At 40.1% G+C, this 20,993-nt stretch overlaps 1 protein-coding gene across 1 annotated transcript in view; it reads right to left on the bottom strand.

Moving 5' to 3' along the window:
• Positions 1-20,993, bottom strand: part of LOC134349413 (dedicator of cytokinesis protein 2-like) — a 732,270-nt gene that overhangs the window by 555,010 nt on the left and 156,267 nt on the right. The window contains exons 14-17 of the mRNA XM_063053680.1: positions 15,444-15,568; positions 14,714-14,812; positions 5,344-5,416; positions 4,485-4,588 (exon numbers count right to left, since the gene is read on the bottom strand). Coding sequence (XP_062909750.1) covers positions 4,485-4,588; positions 5,344-5,416; positions 14,714-14,812; positions 15,444-15,568 — 401 coding nt within the window. The remainder of the gene's footprint in view (positions 1-4,484; positions 4,589-5,343; positions 5,417-14,713; positions 14,813-15,443; positions 15,569-20,993) is intronic.

Consider the following 20,993-nt stretch of genomic DNA (forward strand, 5'->3'; position numbering starts at 1 on the left):
ACACCCTACCACACCACAATATGTGGGCTCCAATGCACCATCTCTGCAATACCCCTTCATCTGAGCTGCAGCACAATTGGGCAGAGGTGCATCAGAGTAACCCAACAACATACCTTCAGCCTCAAAGAGCTTGAAGCCACAGCCCTTTGCATGTAACTGATTCCCACCCACGTGCCTCATCAACCCTCCACAGTTGATGAGCAACATATTTCCTTTTATCATGAATAAACACTCTCAGGCATTGAATCATTGTGTAAAGAAAAGGCAAAGCTTTCTTGTTCTTTAGCATTCCTTTTGAGATGCCAGGACAAGGACATCAGCCCTCAGTTAAATACCACTGGACTAGACATACTCAGGCATCATCCTTGAAGAAGATGGCAGAGTTTGTCATTGAAACATCAGGTATAATCGATACCTGTGCCCAGCTGGAAGCCCAAGAAGAGTTTTTTCATCATATACACCGGGAAAGCACTAGATCCTTTTTCCCTTTTGTCAGCCCATGGGAAAGTGAAGCTGTGTTTAGGGAGTATACAGCCTTCCAAGATTATTCAGATACAAAAGATAAAGGACCTATGAAGTGTATTCATACCTTACAGTGAAAGCTTACTGTACTTAAGTAAGAATACAAAAAATGGAAGATGGATGAAGCCATGCAGCTCCTTGACGTTGATCCAGCATTAGGTAAAATAGCAATTGACCTAATCCTTGGCCATCACAAATTGCTGCTCAATTCCCATGACTCTGCAGTCCCGATCTTCCTGCTTCAGTCTTCATTGTAGCCTGAACAACCACAACCATCTGAAGTAAGGAATTCCCAAGATTCACTGGGGCAACATACACAAATTACTGCAGGAACTCAGCAGGCCATGCTGCATCTGGGAAAAGAGTAAACAGTCAATGTTTTGGGCTGATCTCGGCTCAAAAATCGATGGTTTACTATTTTCCTAGATGCTGCATGGCCTGCTGAGTTCCTTCAGCATTTTGTAAGTATTGCTTGGATTCCCAGCATCTGCAGATTTTCTCTTGTTTGTGATTCACTGGGGCAAATGGCAATCTGCATTTACCCTTCAAACAACTTTAGAATCTTGTTTACTTCAGTGAGATGACTTCTCACTCTTCTAGACTCTGCAGTACAGACCCAAACTGTTTGGTTTTACCTAATAAGACAACATTTTCTATTGAGAAAGCAACTGGGTGAACCTTCTCTGTACTGCTTCTAAAGTAGATCCTTCCTCAGATAACAAGACAAATCAATACTCCATACTCCAGGCAATACAGTTGTAACTAGATTTCTTTACTTCTCTACTCCATCTCTGTTGCAATACAATAGTTTTTCCAGTGTGGTTAGTAGGGTTCTGTGGACTTACTTATGTCTACAATTAAATGCTGCTTCACTCCTGGTTTTTCTGGCAGTGTTGAAACCTTTGCTGGATCAAGGTCAAATATTGTACAACAGTGATAAGAATTGCAAGCTGTCCTCAGAACATGTAGTTCATTCATTTGGAGAAGGGCAAGTGCTAGAAGTACTTTCCACAGTCTGAAAGCTGTGGAAGGTCAATATATGAATGATGAAGGGGAACATTGAATCTATTGGTCCCATTTGTCAGAAGAAAAAAACACAATCTACATTGTCCTTGTTAGTGGAATGAAGAGAGAAGGGACTGAATAAAATGTCTTTAGTGATTGCTGCTTTCAGGGAAACCATTACACCAAAATACACAGGGGGTTACTGAGACAGGACATGATAAGATGAGATTTAATTCTGACTATGCTTTCACAAAATAATGTCAAACATTTTGAACACAGTAGCTTCTGGTTAATTGGGACAGATTGGAGCAGCACATTTTCACCCAATTAAGGTGGATGCCTTAATTACTCAGAGTTTCATGGAAATCGTTAAAAAGGTATAAAATACAAACTGAGTAACAAATTATGTATGTAAATGAAATATAGAAACAATAACAACACTACCAATAATAATGCAATACTATAAAACATTAGTTCCTAAAGAGTTTGTGAAGATTCAGCATGGCATCTAAAACTTTGACTACCTTCTATAGATATACATATAGTGGAGAGTATATTCACTGGCTGCATCATAGCCTACTATGGAAATACCAATGCTCTTGAATGGAAAATCTTACAAAAAGTAGTGGATACGGGCCTAGCTATCATGGGTAAAGCCCTCCCCACCATTGAGCACATCTGCACAAAGCACTGTCACAGGAAAGCAGCATCCATCATCGGGGAACCCCACTACACAATAAAAGCTTTCACATTGTGGCGCTGTTTCAACCAATTCTACCACCACCACACGCAGCAAGTAGTGTATTCAACATTTTTGTACCATTGATTTGAACCCTGTACTGTTGCAGATCTTGCCGAATTCAACAACAAGGCACAAAAATGTGTCCAGTTCTGGCTGGGCCATGTATAGACTGTCCATGGACACGATAAGAAGACGACAACCACACAGGAAGAAGTGTTGAGAAACAGGTTTATTGCCAGTATCAAAACCTTTGCTGGACCAAGGTCAAATGTTGACCCAAAAGAAGTGTTAAGAAACAGATTTTAAAAAAAATTACAATAAATGGTCAAAAGATTAGATAAACTGCTGAATTGTCTGAATTGTCATGAAAATCAAACTGATTCAAGAAAGGGAATCTGTATTTCCAAAACAACATCCCATTTTACTGACCCAGGGTGCTCACTGCTTTGTGAGTCGACATTAATGTTATTAGCACAAGTAGGTTTGAGCAGTGCAATCTGTCACAGCTACCAGACTGTGGAAAGTACGTAACCTACTGTGAACAAAACTAAACAGATGAATCTCTCCTTAACCTCTTCATTTCTCATAAGTTGTCCTACTGATTTCCTACTGCCCATATCATTTTTAGTTTTGATGCTTTGCTAAGCATCTGGAAATGTAATGGGGTGTTTCGACACTTAAATTTTAAAATAATATCACAGCTGATACATGACAAAGGAAAATAGTAATGAACATGAGACCCTGAACTTTGATGTGAGCTGAAACAATAGCTAAAAAAAACATAGGTCCAACATCCTGAATTTACAAATGGCGATTAAAAAAATTATTTCATAAAATTAGTGATTGATACATTGGCTACAGATTAATTCCTAATCTCCAAGATTATTTTGGAAATTATAATGAGTTTTTTTGGAAATTACTGCTTTGTTCATGGTCAATAGTTTGAAATCTCCAAGTGTACCATTGTGGGAAGCCAGCATTATAGATCAGAGAAGAAGGCTCACTGGGTATTTTCTGGGAAAAGGCATTGAAGATAACATTTCTAGTATCATTCACCTCCAGAGACAAATTAAACAAATGCCTCATCCTGTTGCTTATGCTACCTTCTGGATCTACTTGGCACCAAAATTCATTCTTGTTTTAAAAGATTGTGGATTGATGTTTTGTGGAGTATAAAAAATTGGGATTTGGATCTTTTTTTCCCAATGCTACGCCTAAGGGAGCACAAAGCACAGTATCCAATATCGCTGTGATGATTTTATGCTCTAGTATCAATTGTTTGGCGACAATAAAGTATAAAGTATTAAAGTATAAGGTAGTGCAAATGAGCATTCTGCTACATTAAGTTGTACTACCCCTATATAACAGAGAACAGAACAGCACATGATAAGGCCCTCCATCCACCAAGTTGTGTTGAACTAATTAAACTGCTAACAAAACTAATCTCTTCTGCCTGTACAAGGTCTATATCCCTTCCATTCCCTGCATGTTTTTTGTGTCTATCTGTGACCTTCTAAAATGTCTTCATTTGATACTGACTGTCTACTCTATCTATTCCTCTCATGGTCTTATAAACTTCAGTCAGATCTTCCCTCAGACTCCACCAGTCCAGACAAAACAACCCAAACTTGTACAACCTCTCCTTATAGTGAAGAACCTCTAATCCAGGCGACATCTTGGTAAACCCCCTCTGCACCTCTCCAAAGCCTTCATATCCTTCCTGGAGTGGAGCAGCCAGAAGTGAATGCAATACTCCAGATGCAGTTTAACCAGAATTTCAAAAAGCTGCAACGTAACTTCCAGACTTTTCAATTCAGTGCCTTAATAAAGGTTTGCATGTCAAACTCCTTCTTCACCACCCCATCAACCTATGCAACCACCTTCAGGGAACTACAGACTCAAATCCTCAGATTCTCTTCTACACCAACATGGTTTTGCCATTAAATGTGAAATGTCCCTTTATATTTGTTCTCCCTGCCTCTCAAAGGTTGCATGCTGCCTATATTTGGTGCCTTGTAATGAAAGATGCTCCATTCCCAGCATCAGAATCCCTTCCCAAGTTTATTGCAAACATTCACCAAAGTAATGAAATGTAACATTTGATAATTACATATAAAAAGTAGCAATCCAAAATCAATTCAATGTCTTTTCAGTCAATCTGCTACTGTCAGGAGAGCAATACTTATCCAATTTTTGTAAAGCTAGGACCACATACCTTGTACACCACCAATTCATGAGTACCATCCTGCAGTGTCGTACCATCATCTTTCATCAGCCTTACGAAGGCCATTGCAAAATTTTTCTCACTTTTGTCTTTTGCTGTAAGTTATAAAGAAAGTAAAGCCCATCAAATCTGAAGATTGGAGGGAAAGAGAACAGAGAGGACAAGGAAAGCCAAAGAGTTCATCGAGAATGAGGTGAACAAATTGAATAGGAATTGCTATATTCCTGACACAGTGAAAAGCTTTTGTTTGCATGACATCCAGACAGATCATGCCATACTTAAGTACATTAAGGTAGCAAAAAGAAAAAAAATGTGGAATATAGTGCAGTAGCTACTGAGAAAGTGCATATTTATGTGAACAAACAAACAAATAAAGTGTAAGGGTCTCAATGAGGTAGATTTGGAGATCAAGAGTTTATCTTTAGTGCTTGGGAGGTCTGTCAAAATTCTGAAAACAGTGGGTTAGAAGCTGTCCTTCAGTCTGGAGGTAATTTCTTTCAAGCTTTTTTTTATCTTCTAACCCATGGAAGAAGAGAGGGGAGAGAATGTCCGGGGTGGAAGGGTCTTTGATTATATTAGCTGCTTAACCAAGGCAGCAGAAAATGAAAAAGATGTAATGTTATGGATAGGAAATTGGTTCGCATAATGGACTGAGCTGTGTTGACAACACTCCGCAGCGTGTGAGGGGAGATTTTGAGAGGAAATAGAGTATAAGGGGATATAAACCAGAAAATGTGGGTGCAGCATGCATGCACAGCCAGGGGAGATACAATTTGCCAACATACTTTATCTAGCTTGATGAAATATGCTGCATAAATATAACTGGCTCTTAAATGTAGGTTATACTTACATTCTTGTGATGATCTATGTCTAAACATAAATCTCAGGTGTATCCTTTGCATTTCTTCCATTGGAATAGCCAACTAGTAAAAGGCAGAATTGTGAGAAAATTAATCAGTTGTACTCATTAACTTGATAACTCAGATACAATGTTATATTTCACTTTGCACATTTTCCAAATGACTCCCTTTCATTTAGCTTTCTCAATATTTATCAATTCAAGCCAATACTAAGAAGAAATCAGTAGATTTTGGTTTAAGTATTTTTACAAATATTCATATTTTGGTTAAGAACTCCCTCTTCCTCTTCTGCTGTTGGAAAAAAGAGTAAACAGCATTTTCCTCTGCAATAGTATGCGATAGGAGAACACCGTGCAAGGAACTCTGGGCCGGAACTTCAGAATCAGAATCAGAATCAGGTTTAATATCTCTGGCAAATGTCATGAAATTTGTTGTCTTTGCAGCAGCAGTACAAAGCAATGCATAATAATAGAAAATAAACCTTGAATTACAGTAAGTGCGTATATATTAAATAGTTATATTAAATAAGTAGTCCAAAAATTGAAAAGATAAAGTAGTGAGGTGGTGTTCATGGGTTCAATGTCCAATCAGAAATTTGATGGCAGATGGAAGAAACTGTTGCTGAATCATTGAGTGTGTGCCTTCAGGCTCTTGTACCTCCTCCCTGATGCTAGCAATGAGAAGAGGGCATGTCTTGAATGATGGTGGTCCTTAATGATGGATGCCACCTTTTTGAGGTATCACTCCTTGAAGATGTCCTGGGTACCATGGAGGTTAGTTCCCATGATGGAGCTGACTAAGGTACAGGGAATTACCAATTTGTGAGCATTTAACCAACTTCTCCTAACTTCTCACTCTATCACCAGCCCCAACCAACATGCCCTGGAGGGATCACACACAGAAATGCACAACTTTCTGGTGGATCTCCAACAGCAGGTTCAATTTCCCAAACATGCTCCGATGGGAATTCAGCATCGAATAGAATAGCAGACATGTTCTAGCTCAATCCACCAACAGTGATGTGGAGTCACAAATTCTGCTGAACTTGTGCCAGATTACACATGGCATATGGCCTTACACATGAATGGAAAGAAACAGGAGAGAAGGAAAAGTAATATTTTTTTCTGAACTAGCTGAATTTCCTTTACAAACGTTTGTGCTTTTTAAAATTAAAATGCTTTCAATCACTTAATTTTATTTCTTTTAATTTAAGTGCTTCTGATGGGCAAACTACAGCCAGCAATCTGCTGGCATGGTTTTCTAAACAAAGATCTTTTCAGCTATTTTATCATTAGGGCTTGTGGTGGCTTCACCTACTTGGAAGTACTCCATCATGGAAGGCCTTGTTACAGCTTTAGGATCAGAACAACGCTTGATCCTAAATCAAACAGGACTGAGATAAGTCAGCTGGTTGAGAGATGTAACAACATCAACCTTGCACTCAACAACAAACAGAACAAAATCTAAAGGTGTTGGAAATCCAAGCGCACACACAAAATGCCTGGCCTGCTGAGTTCCTTCAGCATTTTGTGTGTGTGAACCTTGCACTCAAAGTCAGTAAGATCAAGGAATTGATTGTGGACTCCAAGAAGGGGAAGTCAAGGGACATATACCAGTCCTCACTGTGGGATCAGCAGTAGAAAGGGTGACTAGTTTCAAGTTCGTGGGTGTCAACATCACTGAAGATCTATCCTGGGCCCAACATATTGATGTACTGTAATTACAAAGAAGGAACAGCTGCAGTTATATTTCTTTAGGAGTTTAAGGAGGCTTGGCATGTCACCAAAGACACTCACAAATTTCCACAGATGTACCGTGGAGAACATTCCAACTGGTTGCATCAGCATCTGGTATGAAGAGGCCACTGCACAAGATCAGAAAAATCTGCAGAAAGTCATAAATTCAGCCAGCTGCATCACTAGCTGCTAGCCACTCCAGCATTGAGGACACCTCCAGAAGGCAAAGCCTCAAGGATCAGTAAGAACCCCCATCAGCTAGGACATGCTCTCTTATCATTGCTACCATCAAAAAGAAGGTACAGGAGCCTGAAAATACACATGATATTTTAGGAACAGGTTTTTTCAAATTATGGCTCAATATCTTGACTTTAGTTGAAGTGGAATTCATCCTTGTTACCTTGGACTAATCCCCAAATAAACAGTGATGTGTTGTACTACGTCCAAATGTTCCATTGAAATGCATAAACTTGGCAGGAACAACATTTTTAGTTCAGTTAACTGTGGATTCCCTCGGAATCAATGTTAATATAATGTGTGTCACTTTAAAATTGATGTCTGTGCTTAAATAATAAAGCAAAACTTGTGGCAGTGTTTGAGGTCATCTATTAGGAAAAGCAGAGCAGTGTTGTCTGTAGATTCATAGAGACACGAGAGACTGCAGATGCTGGAATCGCATCCCACTGAGACTTTACAAAGTGTCCACGAGCAGGCAAACTCAAATCTGTCAAACTGATGAACGAATGATGTTCTGATAAGTCATTCATCACAGAACAAGGAGAGGAAATAGCAAATACAGAAATGACCTGACTGTTGAGTTGTTTAATGGTTTAGTCTTTAATCACAGAAAGATTGAATACCATGGAGAGCATACTAACTAGTCGTGTCACTATCTGGTACGGAGGGGCCACTGCTCAGGGTCAGATAAAGCTGCAGAATGTTTTAAGTTCAGCCAGCTCCATTATGGGTGCTGGCCTCCCCAGCATCCAGGACACCTTCAAAAGATGGTCCCTCAAAAAGTTGACATCTGTCTTTAAGGACTCCCACCACACAGGACATGCCCTCTTCTCATTGCTACCATCAAGGAGAGGGTACAGAAGCCTAAAAACACATATTTAACATTTCAGGAAAAGCTTCTTTCCCTCCGCCACCATACGCTTGAATGGACAATGAACCCATGAACAATACCTCACTATCTCTGTTCTTTCTTTTTGCACTACATATTTAATTAAAAAATAAATATTCTGATTCTTCCCCATCAATCAGGTCCTAATGATTGTTCGCTGAAAATAATCAAATTCTTGACATGCTCTTGCTCATTTTGAAATTGCTGTGATTAATTATTGATCATCTTCCATGGAAGCACAGAGAAGATTATGGTAATTGTCTTTTTAAGAAGTTGCAGTCATTATGGAGCTTGCTCCTCCACTTTGTGATATACTTATACTTTAAGAGTTTTAAAGTAACATTAATGAACATTACAAAACCAATAAGAGTATGTCAGACATCAGTTGCCATTTTGACAACTGCAGTGAAGTTATAAAAACTCTCTTTGTCATTAACATAGTGAAGCTGACAACACTTTCTGAGCGAGAAGTCAAAAGGCAGCTCTCTGCTGTCCCATTTAAGTAGCTGGATTCAAGTGTAGGCCTGAAATTCATCAGGAACTTCAATGTGGCTAAACATGATCAAGGCTTCAGCAAAGTCCTAGACTGCAATACGCACCCATTACAGAGGAAATTGGCAGAACCCAGCCAAGGCTCAAGAGTACAAGAGAGCAGGAGCAGTGGATCACTTAACCCTTACCAGCCCAGCCATTCAATATGATTTGTCCCAGCCCTCAGCTCCTCTTCTGTGCCTGTTCCGCATTGCTCTCAATTTCTTGACATTTCAAACATGCATTTTAAAATACCTCCAGTAATTCAGCTTCCACAATCCTCTAGGTCAGAGATTTCCAGATTGTTACTACCTCTGTAAAAATAATTTCCCAACCACTTCAGTTTTAAACGACCACCCAGTTATCTTGCAAAATCTGTGAAGCCTCCATGTGGAAGGCCATTCACATAGGCTTTGGCTCTTGATAACACTAACAGCATAGTGAGCTGTCTACAGATGTGGAATTAAGCAGCAAATAGAGCTGATAACGTGGAAAGAAAATAAATTATTTCAGCTTGCTTAGAGTCTAGGACAAGCATCAGAGTGTACACAATTATTTTAGAAGTAAATTAAATTAAAAATATTAAATTAATTTTCTAAATTAAAAAGAGAAAATACTGGAAACACTTATCAGGTTAGACAGCAAATGCATGTAAAGATCTATGTTTGGATGAAGAGCCTTCAATGCCTGAATATGTTATTGTTCCCTTCCCTATTGGTACTATTGGACCTGATAAGGATCAGCCATTCTGTCTTTATTTACTTTCCTATCATGTTGGAGGACAGCAGTGGATGGAGCTAAAAAAAACACTAGAGCTTTATTTAACAAAAAAAACTTACAAAAAAAGCCTGGACATTTCTACCAAGCAAACACCCTACGTAGCCGCGTACGCTACACTGTACCCTACGTCGTAGCCTGACGTGCACCTCCCCAAAAATGTAACTACACATTGCGGTGACACAGACCGCAACAACTGTGATTGGTCCGCTTGGTAGCATTGCATTTCCTCCTGCGTTGCAATAGCTTCCCATTGGGCGACTGAAGGGCAGGGAAGGAACTCTGATTGCAATGCTTTCCATAAAGCTTTACAGGCCTCCCAAGTTATGGAGGACAGTGTGCTTGACACCAGTTTGTAGCTAGCTGCTACAGCCTGTTGACTTCCACCTGAAGCTAAAACTTGAATGGTGATTGCCAGTCTCTGAGGATACTGTACGTACACTGATGCAAAATAAATGGTTGGAGACAATGAACCAAATCGTCGAATCTACCTGCCGACATCTGAAAATATTTGAAATCCATTTCCTCGTCCATGCCTCTCAGTGGCTGGACAAGCACTGAAAATTCACCCTCCTTCAGCTCCAGTTGCCATTGTTTGAAGTTTGAGTTTCTTCGTGTTGGGTTTCAACACAAAGAAACTCAATACAGTGGCATAGAAACCCCACTGCCAACTAACGTTTTGGCAGTGAATTGCAGAGTGATGCAGACACACCAACGCACAAGTATAAATGCTCACAATGGCGTAGGCCACTTGCATAGGCTCCAGCGTGAGCTAGTACGCACAAGTATAAATTAGCCTTTACAAAGCAGCAGTATAGACAGTGAGTGTCATTGATCACATGCTGCAATTCTTAAAGGGATGCAATTGCACATAAACCACTTGTATTCACCAGATGTGAAGCTGGGTTCTGTGCAATTACTTTAAAGGCACAAATTTAAAAAGTAAACAAATGCAGAAAAATAAAAGCAATAAGTGCTGAATATCTAAGCAGATCAGGCAGCATTTGTGGGAAGAGAGAGTTAAACTTCAATGACCTTTGAATTGACCACAAATCTTCATGAATACCAGCAGAACTGCTTAGTGTATCCAGCACTTAGTGTTTCAATCTATGTACAAGTTTGAGGCCCCACTTGAAACGTAAGTTCAAATCAGTAGCTAAATCTGGCACTTGAATTTTAAAATTAAGCTAATTAATGTTAAACATGGGTCTACTGCATTGTTGTAAAGAAAGCACCTGGTTCATAAGACCACAAGACATAGAAGCAAAATTAAGCCATTTGGCACTTTGAATCTGCTCCACCATTTATACAATGGATAGTTTGTTTTCCTTTCAACTGATTTCTCCTGTCTTCTTCCTATAACCTATGACATCCTTACTAATTAAGAACCTATCAACTTCTGTTTTAAGTATACCCAATGAATTGACCTCCACAACTTCTGGGGCAATATATCCTACAGATTCATTTAACATCCTTCAATCCTTACTATTGTTCCAGTCTGATCAATAAGTGTCTCTAAGCCACGAATATTATTGAGTCTAATTAGTACCTCAGCTTGTGGAGGGAGTCAGTGATGGACAATAAACTATTATATTGCTAGTAATACTTATACCCTGAGAGCAAATAAAAATAATGGTTACATTAGCTTTGGGTCTATTAAAGCCTCATGTTAAAAAATCTTATCTCCTGTGTTCAAATCCCGGCATGAATTCATTTCTTCTTATCTTATACACTCTTCCCAACATGCAACCTCTTGAAGGCTGTTCATCTCCAAGCCAGACTTCTTTTTCCATCTTCTCCTTCCTTCTTCCCAGCAGAGCTCTCAACCGCTCCTCCTTCAATTTTGTCTCTCCAAATCATTTTTCCGTTAGGATAGCCTTGAAACTTCTCTTAATCCCTTCTGCGGGAGCCATGTATTCTGTGTGGTGCATTTATTATGTGTATTATGGTAACTCATCACATTAATGCAGGCGTGCTAAAAGCAAAGGTTACATGTTCATGCTTGTTTCACGTCAGTTTGCAGCTTGGGACCAGCGGAGGTCATATCTTTGCTGACCACTTAGATAACATTCAATAATGTTTAATTGTACATTTGCTAATTGCTACTAAAGGATCAAAATACGGAATTTGATGCTTTGAAGCAATCATTGGAACCGTGGACATGCAATGTGAGTATAACAGCTCCATCTGGGTTCACAGGCTTGTGCAATTGTTTTGTTTTGATTTTGGATCAATTTTTTTACCACGATGCCTCCTATGGGTCACCTCCTCGAACATCGCATTATGTTGCAGTTCAGGTATAGTTGCACATCTGGGAAGTCACATCAAATCAGATACGTATATTGCCTTATCCACCATGCTGCAGTGTAATTCCTCGTCTGGATGAAGCTCATAGTGTTAACATTATGCATGGCAATCATAAATATACCAGTGATGAGTGCAAGGAAAAGGAAAGCTGGAAGTATTTTTGCACAAACTGAAGTAGTGCAAAACGAAGTGCTAAAGTAACAATATCGGAAAAGGAAGAATTCACGGTTCAAGATGTAGCAGCACCACCAGTAAAGAGATATGAAAGAGATAATAGGTTTAGAGGACTGAGAATATTGGGAAGTAGATGTTCTTGAATCTGGTCACCCAGGTTTTCGAACTCCTGTATTTTCTCTCAAAAAGTAGAAGAGAGAAAGGGAGATCACCAGGGTGGCAGGCACCTGAGATGATATGTTAGCCTTCTGGATGCAAAGCACCAGAGAGATGGAGTGGATGGAAGGAAGTGATAGACTGAGCAGTGCTGACCACTCATCAGTCCAGAGCACAGCAGATGACATTCCAAGCTGAAATGCAAATGCTCTATGTCACATCAGTTAAATTAAAAAAAAATCCTCATGGATATGCCAAATGTTCTCGGATGCATAAGAATGTACATGCAGTGATATACCTTCAGGATCACTGCATTAGTATGTAAGGACGTGGAGAGGTCGTAGGTGATACAGATGCCTGGGAACTAGAAGGAGTCGACCACCCCTACAGCATTTCTGTTTATGAGAATAATGTTCTGTTCACGCAACTATTTTCTTAGCTCAGTAACCACCTCTTTCACCTCGCTGACATTAATGGCCAGGTTACTGTTGTGACGCCTGGATACATCACTATGTTAGAAGTGTGCAAGTGTAAATGTGTTTGTGGTCACAGACCTAAAACATTAACAGTATCTCTTTCCACAGATGCTGCCTGGCTTGCAGAATAATTCCAACATGTTCTTATTTTAGTTTTCTAGCATCTGCAACACGTTTGAATTTTATCACACATTTAAATTGTCGTGGTTGCGAAGTACTGAAAATTTTGCATGTGTGTTTGAAGGTCTGTGAAGAGAGAAATCACCATATTGTATCCTGTGTACTTGGGAACTGTGACATCGATGATCCTTGTCTGTTTCTGATGTTAAACCTTGCCACTGTCAAGTGAACAGTAAGGTATTATTTCCTATTCATGTCCCCTCTCATGCTTCACATTCGGATATCAGATTGTCACGTGACTATATCCTGTCATCACCATAATGAGACCTTATACCCTGCCAAACATGCAGAGCAGCCTGGGGATGTATTCTCCCCAGCTCAAAATCAATAAACAATTGTCAGACTCACTATCCTCAAAAACCTAGTTCACACATTGTTATTGTTCCTCTCCGCACCTTGTGGTGAATCGAGTGGTAACCTTGTCATTCTTTAGCATTAGTCTGTTTTACTTTACGAGGTTGAGTTGCTAGCCTGACACGCAACCCAGCAGGATGGAAAGTACACAAGGAGCCAGCCAGATTCGAACCCGTAACCATTCGCTTCGAAGTCCAGTGCAGATGCCACTATGCCACCGGCTGGCTAATTCATACATGGTTGCTGTTAAAATAGGTTATGAATGTAGGCTTCCCTCTCTTTTTTCCTATTGCATCTGTGATCTAGCAGTATTGTGCAGTCAGGGAGGATGCTGGATAAGGTCACGTTGCCAAGGAAAATAACCAGCTAGGTAGAATTGTGGGTGATGAGATCTGCAAAGCAGATCCAGAATGGATGTTGGGGCTGAGGATTGGTTCTGATGATGAGATCCATTTTGGATAACTGGTTGTATGCAGAGATAGTGTGGGGCTAGCTGGATAGTAGACATCAGGATATCCGTGCCAGCCACCTGAGATTTCTGAGCCAGCCTCTGTTGGTTGTTCCAAGAAACACATGCTATAAGTCCTCCCACAATGTTCCAATGACAGCATTGCACAAGGAACAGCATCATCTCTGTAATCACTCTCAGAAATACCTGGAGTGACTCAGACCAATATGGAAATAGTTACTTTCATGTTTTACTCTAAGAATTAAAGTTATGTAACACGCTGTAAGGTTTCACTGCTAATGTAATGGCCTCTCTGTAATGTTTCACTGCTCAGTTTCTCTGTAGCAGTAATGTTTGGGTTATGACTAGAGATAATAGGGGCTTTGAAATGTGCGCCATCCAGTGAGGGGCATGTTGTTCTTTCTTGTGGGTCTGAGAGAAGGAATTTCGTGGTCTTTCGTCAGTGAGAGATGAAGAGAAAAGAGACGAGTGGAGAGAGTTGGTAGATCGCCAAACAGAGTGGATTTGGATCAAGAGTCTGAGGGTCCCTGACGCTCAGATGAGCTTGATGGGGAATGAATGGGTGGAACTGTGAGCTCCAACGTGCACGTCAGACTGGTTCATTAAAATGGGCCTTTTTTCTTTTTATTTTCTTTACTAACCCTATAATCAGATTAAGATTTATAAAGTTCAATCATTTAATTGCACATGGTGTACTGTCTGATATTTTGCGGTGCAGAGTTGTAACAGGGCGACACATCACGCAGCATCTACAGAAACGAGATTTCTCAGTTTGGCTGGGCCAGAGGCTGTCTTCCCCTAGACAAATGCCTGCCGGCCGAACCTGAAGGTTACAGTAACATAGCGTAAATGAATTACTAGTCCAATGTCTTAGCACTGAGGATATCACAATGGTATCAACAAAACATGCCATAGTGTTTAAAACTAGAGTGTCTCAGCTACCAATGCTACAACACTGACTTCACTTCAAACATGCTCCTTTGAATGACCTGAAATTATATGGAAGATGCTGTAACATGCAACATTTTCCTTGTAACCTATGTTTATAAACAGTTTTGTAATAGTTGCACTGACCTTGATTGTTTCCATCCAGCGTGGCTGTTTGACCTGATAGTAGATGACCGATCGGTATTCACTGACCAGCTTGTCTCCTGCTCCTAAGCAAATGGAATTCTGCACCAGAACAGTGTAGGCATGTAAAATAGATTGCCTAAACACATACATAATAACACAGCTTCAAGTAACTAAACAGCAAAACTACAGCCAAATACTGATACAGAATACTTAATGATCTTTTTAAAACTCTTCGTTCATTTTACAATTCCTTTAATCATGCTTCATCCATTAATTCCACCTTCCTCCAAGATCCATGCTATTCTGAAACCTCAGTTCCCCTCTCATTCACTTATTGTTGATCCAAATTCTCTCACCTCTGGTTATTGACCAATCCCACCTGTACCATCAGTGTATCCTTCTCTTTCCAGGAGGTCTAACTGCTTGACTATTAGTAATTGTCACCAGTGATCCAACATCTCCCAGAGATCTTGACCTGGCATCCTGGTTGTGGCCCCGTGGATGCTAACCTCAAGGAGAATTCAACTTTTTCCCATTGGAATTCCATGCCATTGGGTTTCCAGCCGTTAATAATCTGGAGTGGCATTTGAATTGACTCTACTTCCCCACACACTGAAGTTCAAGTTGAACCAAGATTAATTCAACACCAATCGTCAACTGAGAGGACTAGTAGATAAGACTGTTGACTTCCATTAATCAGACTCCATAAAATCAAAGCAAAAATTCTTACCGGAATAATTTTGCCATCTTCATTGCAGACACACATTATCACTTCCACATTCTTCTGGGTGGTCTTGTTGTATTTGTCAAAATCTCCATACTGAATGTTGATGTAGATATCATTCCTCACATCACCTATAGTTTAATGAGGGAGAGAATTGTTCTGACATGAGTAGTTTTATAATATTTTAGTATATGAGGGAAAACATGATAAAAAGGACACCATCTCCTAAGTCTAAACAGGTATCAGCTACATAGAAGTCATATAATTAGGCCACAGTTGGAGCACAGTATGCCATGGTTCACCAGAGACTGGTTTCAACCTTTAGTGCACTGCCTGGGAAGGTGGTGGATTCTGAGACCCTCACAACATTTAGAAAGTATCTGGTTGAGCAGAGTAACACACCCTTTCTACTTAATGAGCCCACATTGCCCAACTACAGCCACGTGACCAACTTAGCTTCTAAAACACGTCTTTGGAATGAGGGAGGAAACCCACCGAAACAAGTGAAGAATGTACAGTGGCATGCAAAAGTTTGGACACCCCGGTCAAAATTTCTGTTACTGTGAATAGCTAAGCGAGTAAGAGATGAACTGATTTCCAAAAGGCATAAAGTTAAAGATGACACATTTCTTTAATATTTTAAGCAAGAAAACTTTTTTATTTCCATCTTTTACAGTTTCAAAATTACAAAAAAGGAAAAGGACCTGAAGCAAAAGTTTGGGCACCCTGCATGGCAGTACTTAGTAACATCCCCTCTGGCAAGTATCACAGCTTGAAAATGCTTTCTGTAGCCAGCTAAGAGTTCAATTCTTTCAATTCTTGTTTGGGGGATTTTCGCCCATTCTACCTTGCAAAAGGTTTCTAGTTCTGTGAAATTCTTGGGCCGTCTTGCATGCACTGCTGTTTTGAGGTCTATCCACAGATTCTTGATGATGTTTGGGTTGGGAGACTGAGGGCCATGGCAAAACCTTCAGCTTGCGCCTCTTGAGGTAGTCCATTGTGGATTTTGAGGTGTGTTTAGGATCATTATCCTGTTGTAGAAGCCATCCTCTTTTCATCTTCGGCTTTTTTACAGAGGGTGTGATGTTTGCTTCCAGAATTTGCTGGTATTTAATTGAATTCATTCTTACCTCTACCAGTAAATGTTCCCCGTGCCACTGGCTGCAATACAAGCCCAAAGCATAATCGATCCACCCCCATGCTTAACAGTTGGAGAGGGGTTCTTTTCATGAAATTCTGCATCTTTTTTTCTCCAAACATACCTTTGCTCATTGAGGCAAAGAAGTTCTATTTTAACTTTATCAGTCCACAGGAATTGTCTCCAAAATGCATCAGGCTTGTTTAGATGTTCCTTAGAACCTTTTGAATAGAACTTTATTTGAACAATTTCCCCTCTTTCTGTCCCATCCAGATGAAGTGTCAAGATCCAAATTGCTGACTGTACAGTTCCCTTAATGGATGCTACTGATCTGCTGAGTTCCTCTAGCACACTTGTGTGTTGCCCCAGTATTTATTGTCCCTTCCGGACCAAACCATTTCAGTGTCTAACACATCTGTTACATACAGGTCAAACCTGGTAAGGATGGATGATTTGCTATCCTGAGGAACATTCCTTCGTAAACTAAATGGATTCATAGACAATCCTCCCCACACTCCCCATGGATCATCATTACAAGAACTAACAGTTTCATTTTAAATTATAGCTTATTAACTGATTTGTTTTTTTAACTTCACTACTCTGTATGACTCAAGGTGTGAAACTCACTGCCTGAAAGAGAGAAAGAGGCAGAAGCTATTGTCACGGTTGAGATATACTTGGATTAATGTGTCATAATCAATGGGGAAACAGGCCCAGAGATAAAAAGACAGATCAAGCTGGATAGTTCTTCTTGGGAACAATGGAGTTAGTAGCCAAATGGCCTCAATGTGCTTGCTAAACTTCTGTGATTGTGAGATGTACTTCACACTCGAACGCCTTATTGTAGAAATGAAGTCAATGTACAGACTGCATCACGGTAGGGTAGTGGTTAGCGTGATGCTATTACAGCTCAGGGGTTGGAGTTTGGAGTTCAGTTCTGGCATTCTCTGTAAGAAAGCTGGTACATTCTTCCCATGAGCACCTGGGTTTCCTCCCGGTGCTCTGGTTTCCTCCCACAATCAAAAGACATTCTGGTTTGTCGGTTAATTGGTCATTATAAATTGTCCTGTGATTAGGCTAGGGTTAAATCGGTAGGTTGCTGGGCGGTGTGGCTTGTTGGGCTGGAAGGGCCGGGCCTATTCCATGTTGTATCTCTAAACAAGTGAGTTAATGATCCCAACGCAGGATGATGGGAAGCCTGTACAGGAAACTCAAACATGAGAGGTGTTTGTCTTTCCCAGCATCAGAATGAAATCCTGTTTCTCTTTCTGTCAACCTCAATTCTTTGTAAACACTTTTTATTTTAAATGCATCATTCGGCCTTATTTTAATATTTTACATGTTATTATCTCTGTCCAGCTAGTTAATGTAATACTCCCTCTTCATTCATTCCACTGCCATGTTTAATTCCTTTGATACCCAACATTGTCATGAAGTTTATCCTATATGTTAAAACACCTGCAATTTGGCGGAATCCTAATGAAAATAGTCAAGTTCTGATGAAGACAAATCAAAGGTGTTAGCAACTAGTTCTTGAGAGAGCTGGGACCAATTCAATGGGATGTTAAAAAAGAAACTTCAGTGCTTGAACTATGTCCTCTCTTCTTGACAACATAATCTAGTCCCATGTGGAGGAGAATAAATTCCCTTGTCAAAATTAGAAAAAAGGCATATGGGCATTGAGAAGCTAGCCAAATGACGCCAGTTCACAGCTGCTCAAAGTATGATCACAACAGGCAGGACTGTAACCACCTACAACCCGAGAAACATTAGAATTAATGCTCTCTAAAAAGTGCAGACTTAGATGAACAATTTTCCCACACCACATAGAATAAACAATATTCATTCTTATCCTCATCCTTAAATTCTGGAATGGCTTGATTTTGTTTTGAACTATTGTTAAGGATAAAGGACTTAAGAGGTAATGCTAAAAGCTACTGAATGCATTGACGTGGCTTCATTTTGTGTTATATATAAATACCAGTTGGTTATCTCGAGTGGTACATGCAGGGAAGAGAAATCAAGTACATTGTTCAGTGAATCAAACTTGAGACTGGTAGAAATTTGACATGGCACAATTCTCTATTTTTAAATCATTCCCCTGCTCTTATACTGATTTTGTTCCTTAAATTTGCATTAAGACTCAAGGCTTTATTTTAAAAAATTCAGTTATTTTGGGAAGCAGAAAGCTACTTGGAGATTTCAGACCCAGTACAATGTTCTCAGAATTAAAAGATTTAAATCCCTATTTTCAGAATTCAGGATTGTTTAATGTCATTTCCTGTACACAAGTGTAAAGGAGAAAGATATAATTGTCACTCCGGATGCAGCACAAAACTAACACAAAGATAAAGAACACAATAATAATTTTAAAAAACAATCAAAACAAATACACAAGATAGTTTTTACAGTGTACATAAATTGTGTATCTCTAAAGAGACACTAGTCTGCACATAAGGTTATTGACAGGATATAATAAAGTAGTGGTGGAGTTAGTGGGTAGAGGTGTCAATCAACCTTACTGCCTCATGAAAGTAACCATGGTCCTGGTGTGGATGCTATGTAACCTCCTCCCTGATGGGAGTGAGACAAGAGCAGGGTGGGTGGATCCTTCATGATATTACTGGCCCTTTTCTGACACCTTTCTGTATGTATGTCCTTGATGGTAGGCAAGCCAGTAGGCAGCGGGCACTTCTGACCAACCTTTATAGAGCCCTCCGGTCTGCCACAATGCAACTTTTGTACCAGGCAGGGATGCAGCTTGTCATGACACTCCCTATTGCACATCTGTGGAATGACGTGAGTATAGATAAGCAATGTCCAGCTCTCTTCAGCCTCCTCAGAAAGTAGAGGCATTGGTGAGTATTCTTGACTGTGTAGGAGTGTTCTAGGACCATGAGAGCTTGTATGTGATGTGCACTTCCGGGAGTTCAAAGCTGCTTTGTTTCCACTACTATGTCACTGAAGTAAATGGGAGTGTAAGTGGTGCGAGTTCTCCTGAAATCAATAGCCATCTCCTTTGCCTTGTTGACGTTAAGGAAGAGATAATTTGCCTGACACCAGGCCTCAAACTCTTTCACCTCCTCTCTGTAGGCTATCTCAACACTGGTCAGCCCCACGACTGTCTTATGATCAGCAATCTTGATGATGATTGCTCAGGTGTTTGGCCATGCAGTCATGAGTGAGCAGAGTGTACGTCAATGGGCCCAGCGCACAGCCCCGGGGAGCCCTGATGTTGAGGATGATGGGGAGGAAGCAGCAGTTGTGCATTCTGACTGTCTCAGGTCCGTTAGTTAAGAAGTCTAACACACTATTGCTCAGTGGTGTACTTAGAACGAAGTGTAGGAGTTTGCTTACCAGGGCCTGTGGGAAAATAGTGTTGAATGCCGAGCGGAAGTCTAGAAGTAGCATTTTGATATGAAAGTGTCCTTTTTTATGGTGTGTCAGGGTCAGGTACACGATGTTCAGAACAAGATTTAACCTCAGCCCATGCCATAATACTGTGTATTTAGTCAGTTATCTCCCTGCCACCTAAGAGCATGTTACATTAAATTGGAACATTTATTGATATTCATTCAGTGCCTGCATTTCAGACATTTGGTTTATTAATTGTACTGAGGTAACAAAGGGTGCTATAAGAATGCAAGTGCTTTCTTTCTCCTGAAGATCGTGCGTATATGAAATGGTGGTCTGACTGTGCAATTTCTGGCAAAATGGTTTAATTACTGAGTAACAATACCAGAAAAGGAAGAAGAAATTTGGGAGGTAAAATGTTTGCAGGGACTGCATTGAGTTGTTAACCTGTGCTCTTTGCCTCTCGTGCAGGCAGCAGGCCAAGCTCACTCTGCTACTTCATTCGTATGGAGTATGGGAGCAGCCATGATGATCAGTTATGTTCCACAGCAGTCACCCAGCCAGGAGTAGCTAATACATTTAAAGCTGACCGATCTGCTTAAAACTGGCACCTCAAAGAAAACACCTTAAAGAAAGGCGTTCAAGAGTTTATTGTAGCTGTAGATCTACTGAAGATTATATTCACAAGAAAGAGTTGACTCCATGGTTTTCAACACTGGAGTGTTTATTGGAGGGAGTAAAATATGCAAGCAAAATCCTCTATTGCAGAGTCCAAGAAGGTCTTTGCACAACAAGTTTAGAAGGTGGTGAAATCAGTGGTGAAGTTCAAGTTATTGTCATTCAACTGTCCACGTGTATACAACTAACTGAAGCAACATTCCTCACATGCAAAGCACAGTATAAATATTCCATAGAGCCTAGAAAATAATATGTACAGATGAAAGATATATTCTGGAGATGTACAAGTTGACATGTGCTTATATAACATATACTGTAGTTTAATATGCAACAGAATTATTGCTACTGGTGTTCTGATAAATAATATATACTGGGTGGTAACCAGG

The sequence above is a fragment of the Mobula hypostoma genome, chromosome 7 (assembly GCF_963921235.1).
Source record: "Mobula hypostoma chromosome 7, sMobHyp1.1, whole genome shotgun sequence".
In the NCBI taxonomy this organism is placed as follows: Eukaryota; Metazoa; Chordata; class Chondrichthyes; order Myliobatiformes; family Myliobatidae; genus Mobula; species Mobula hypostoma.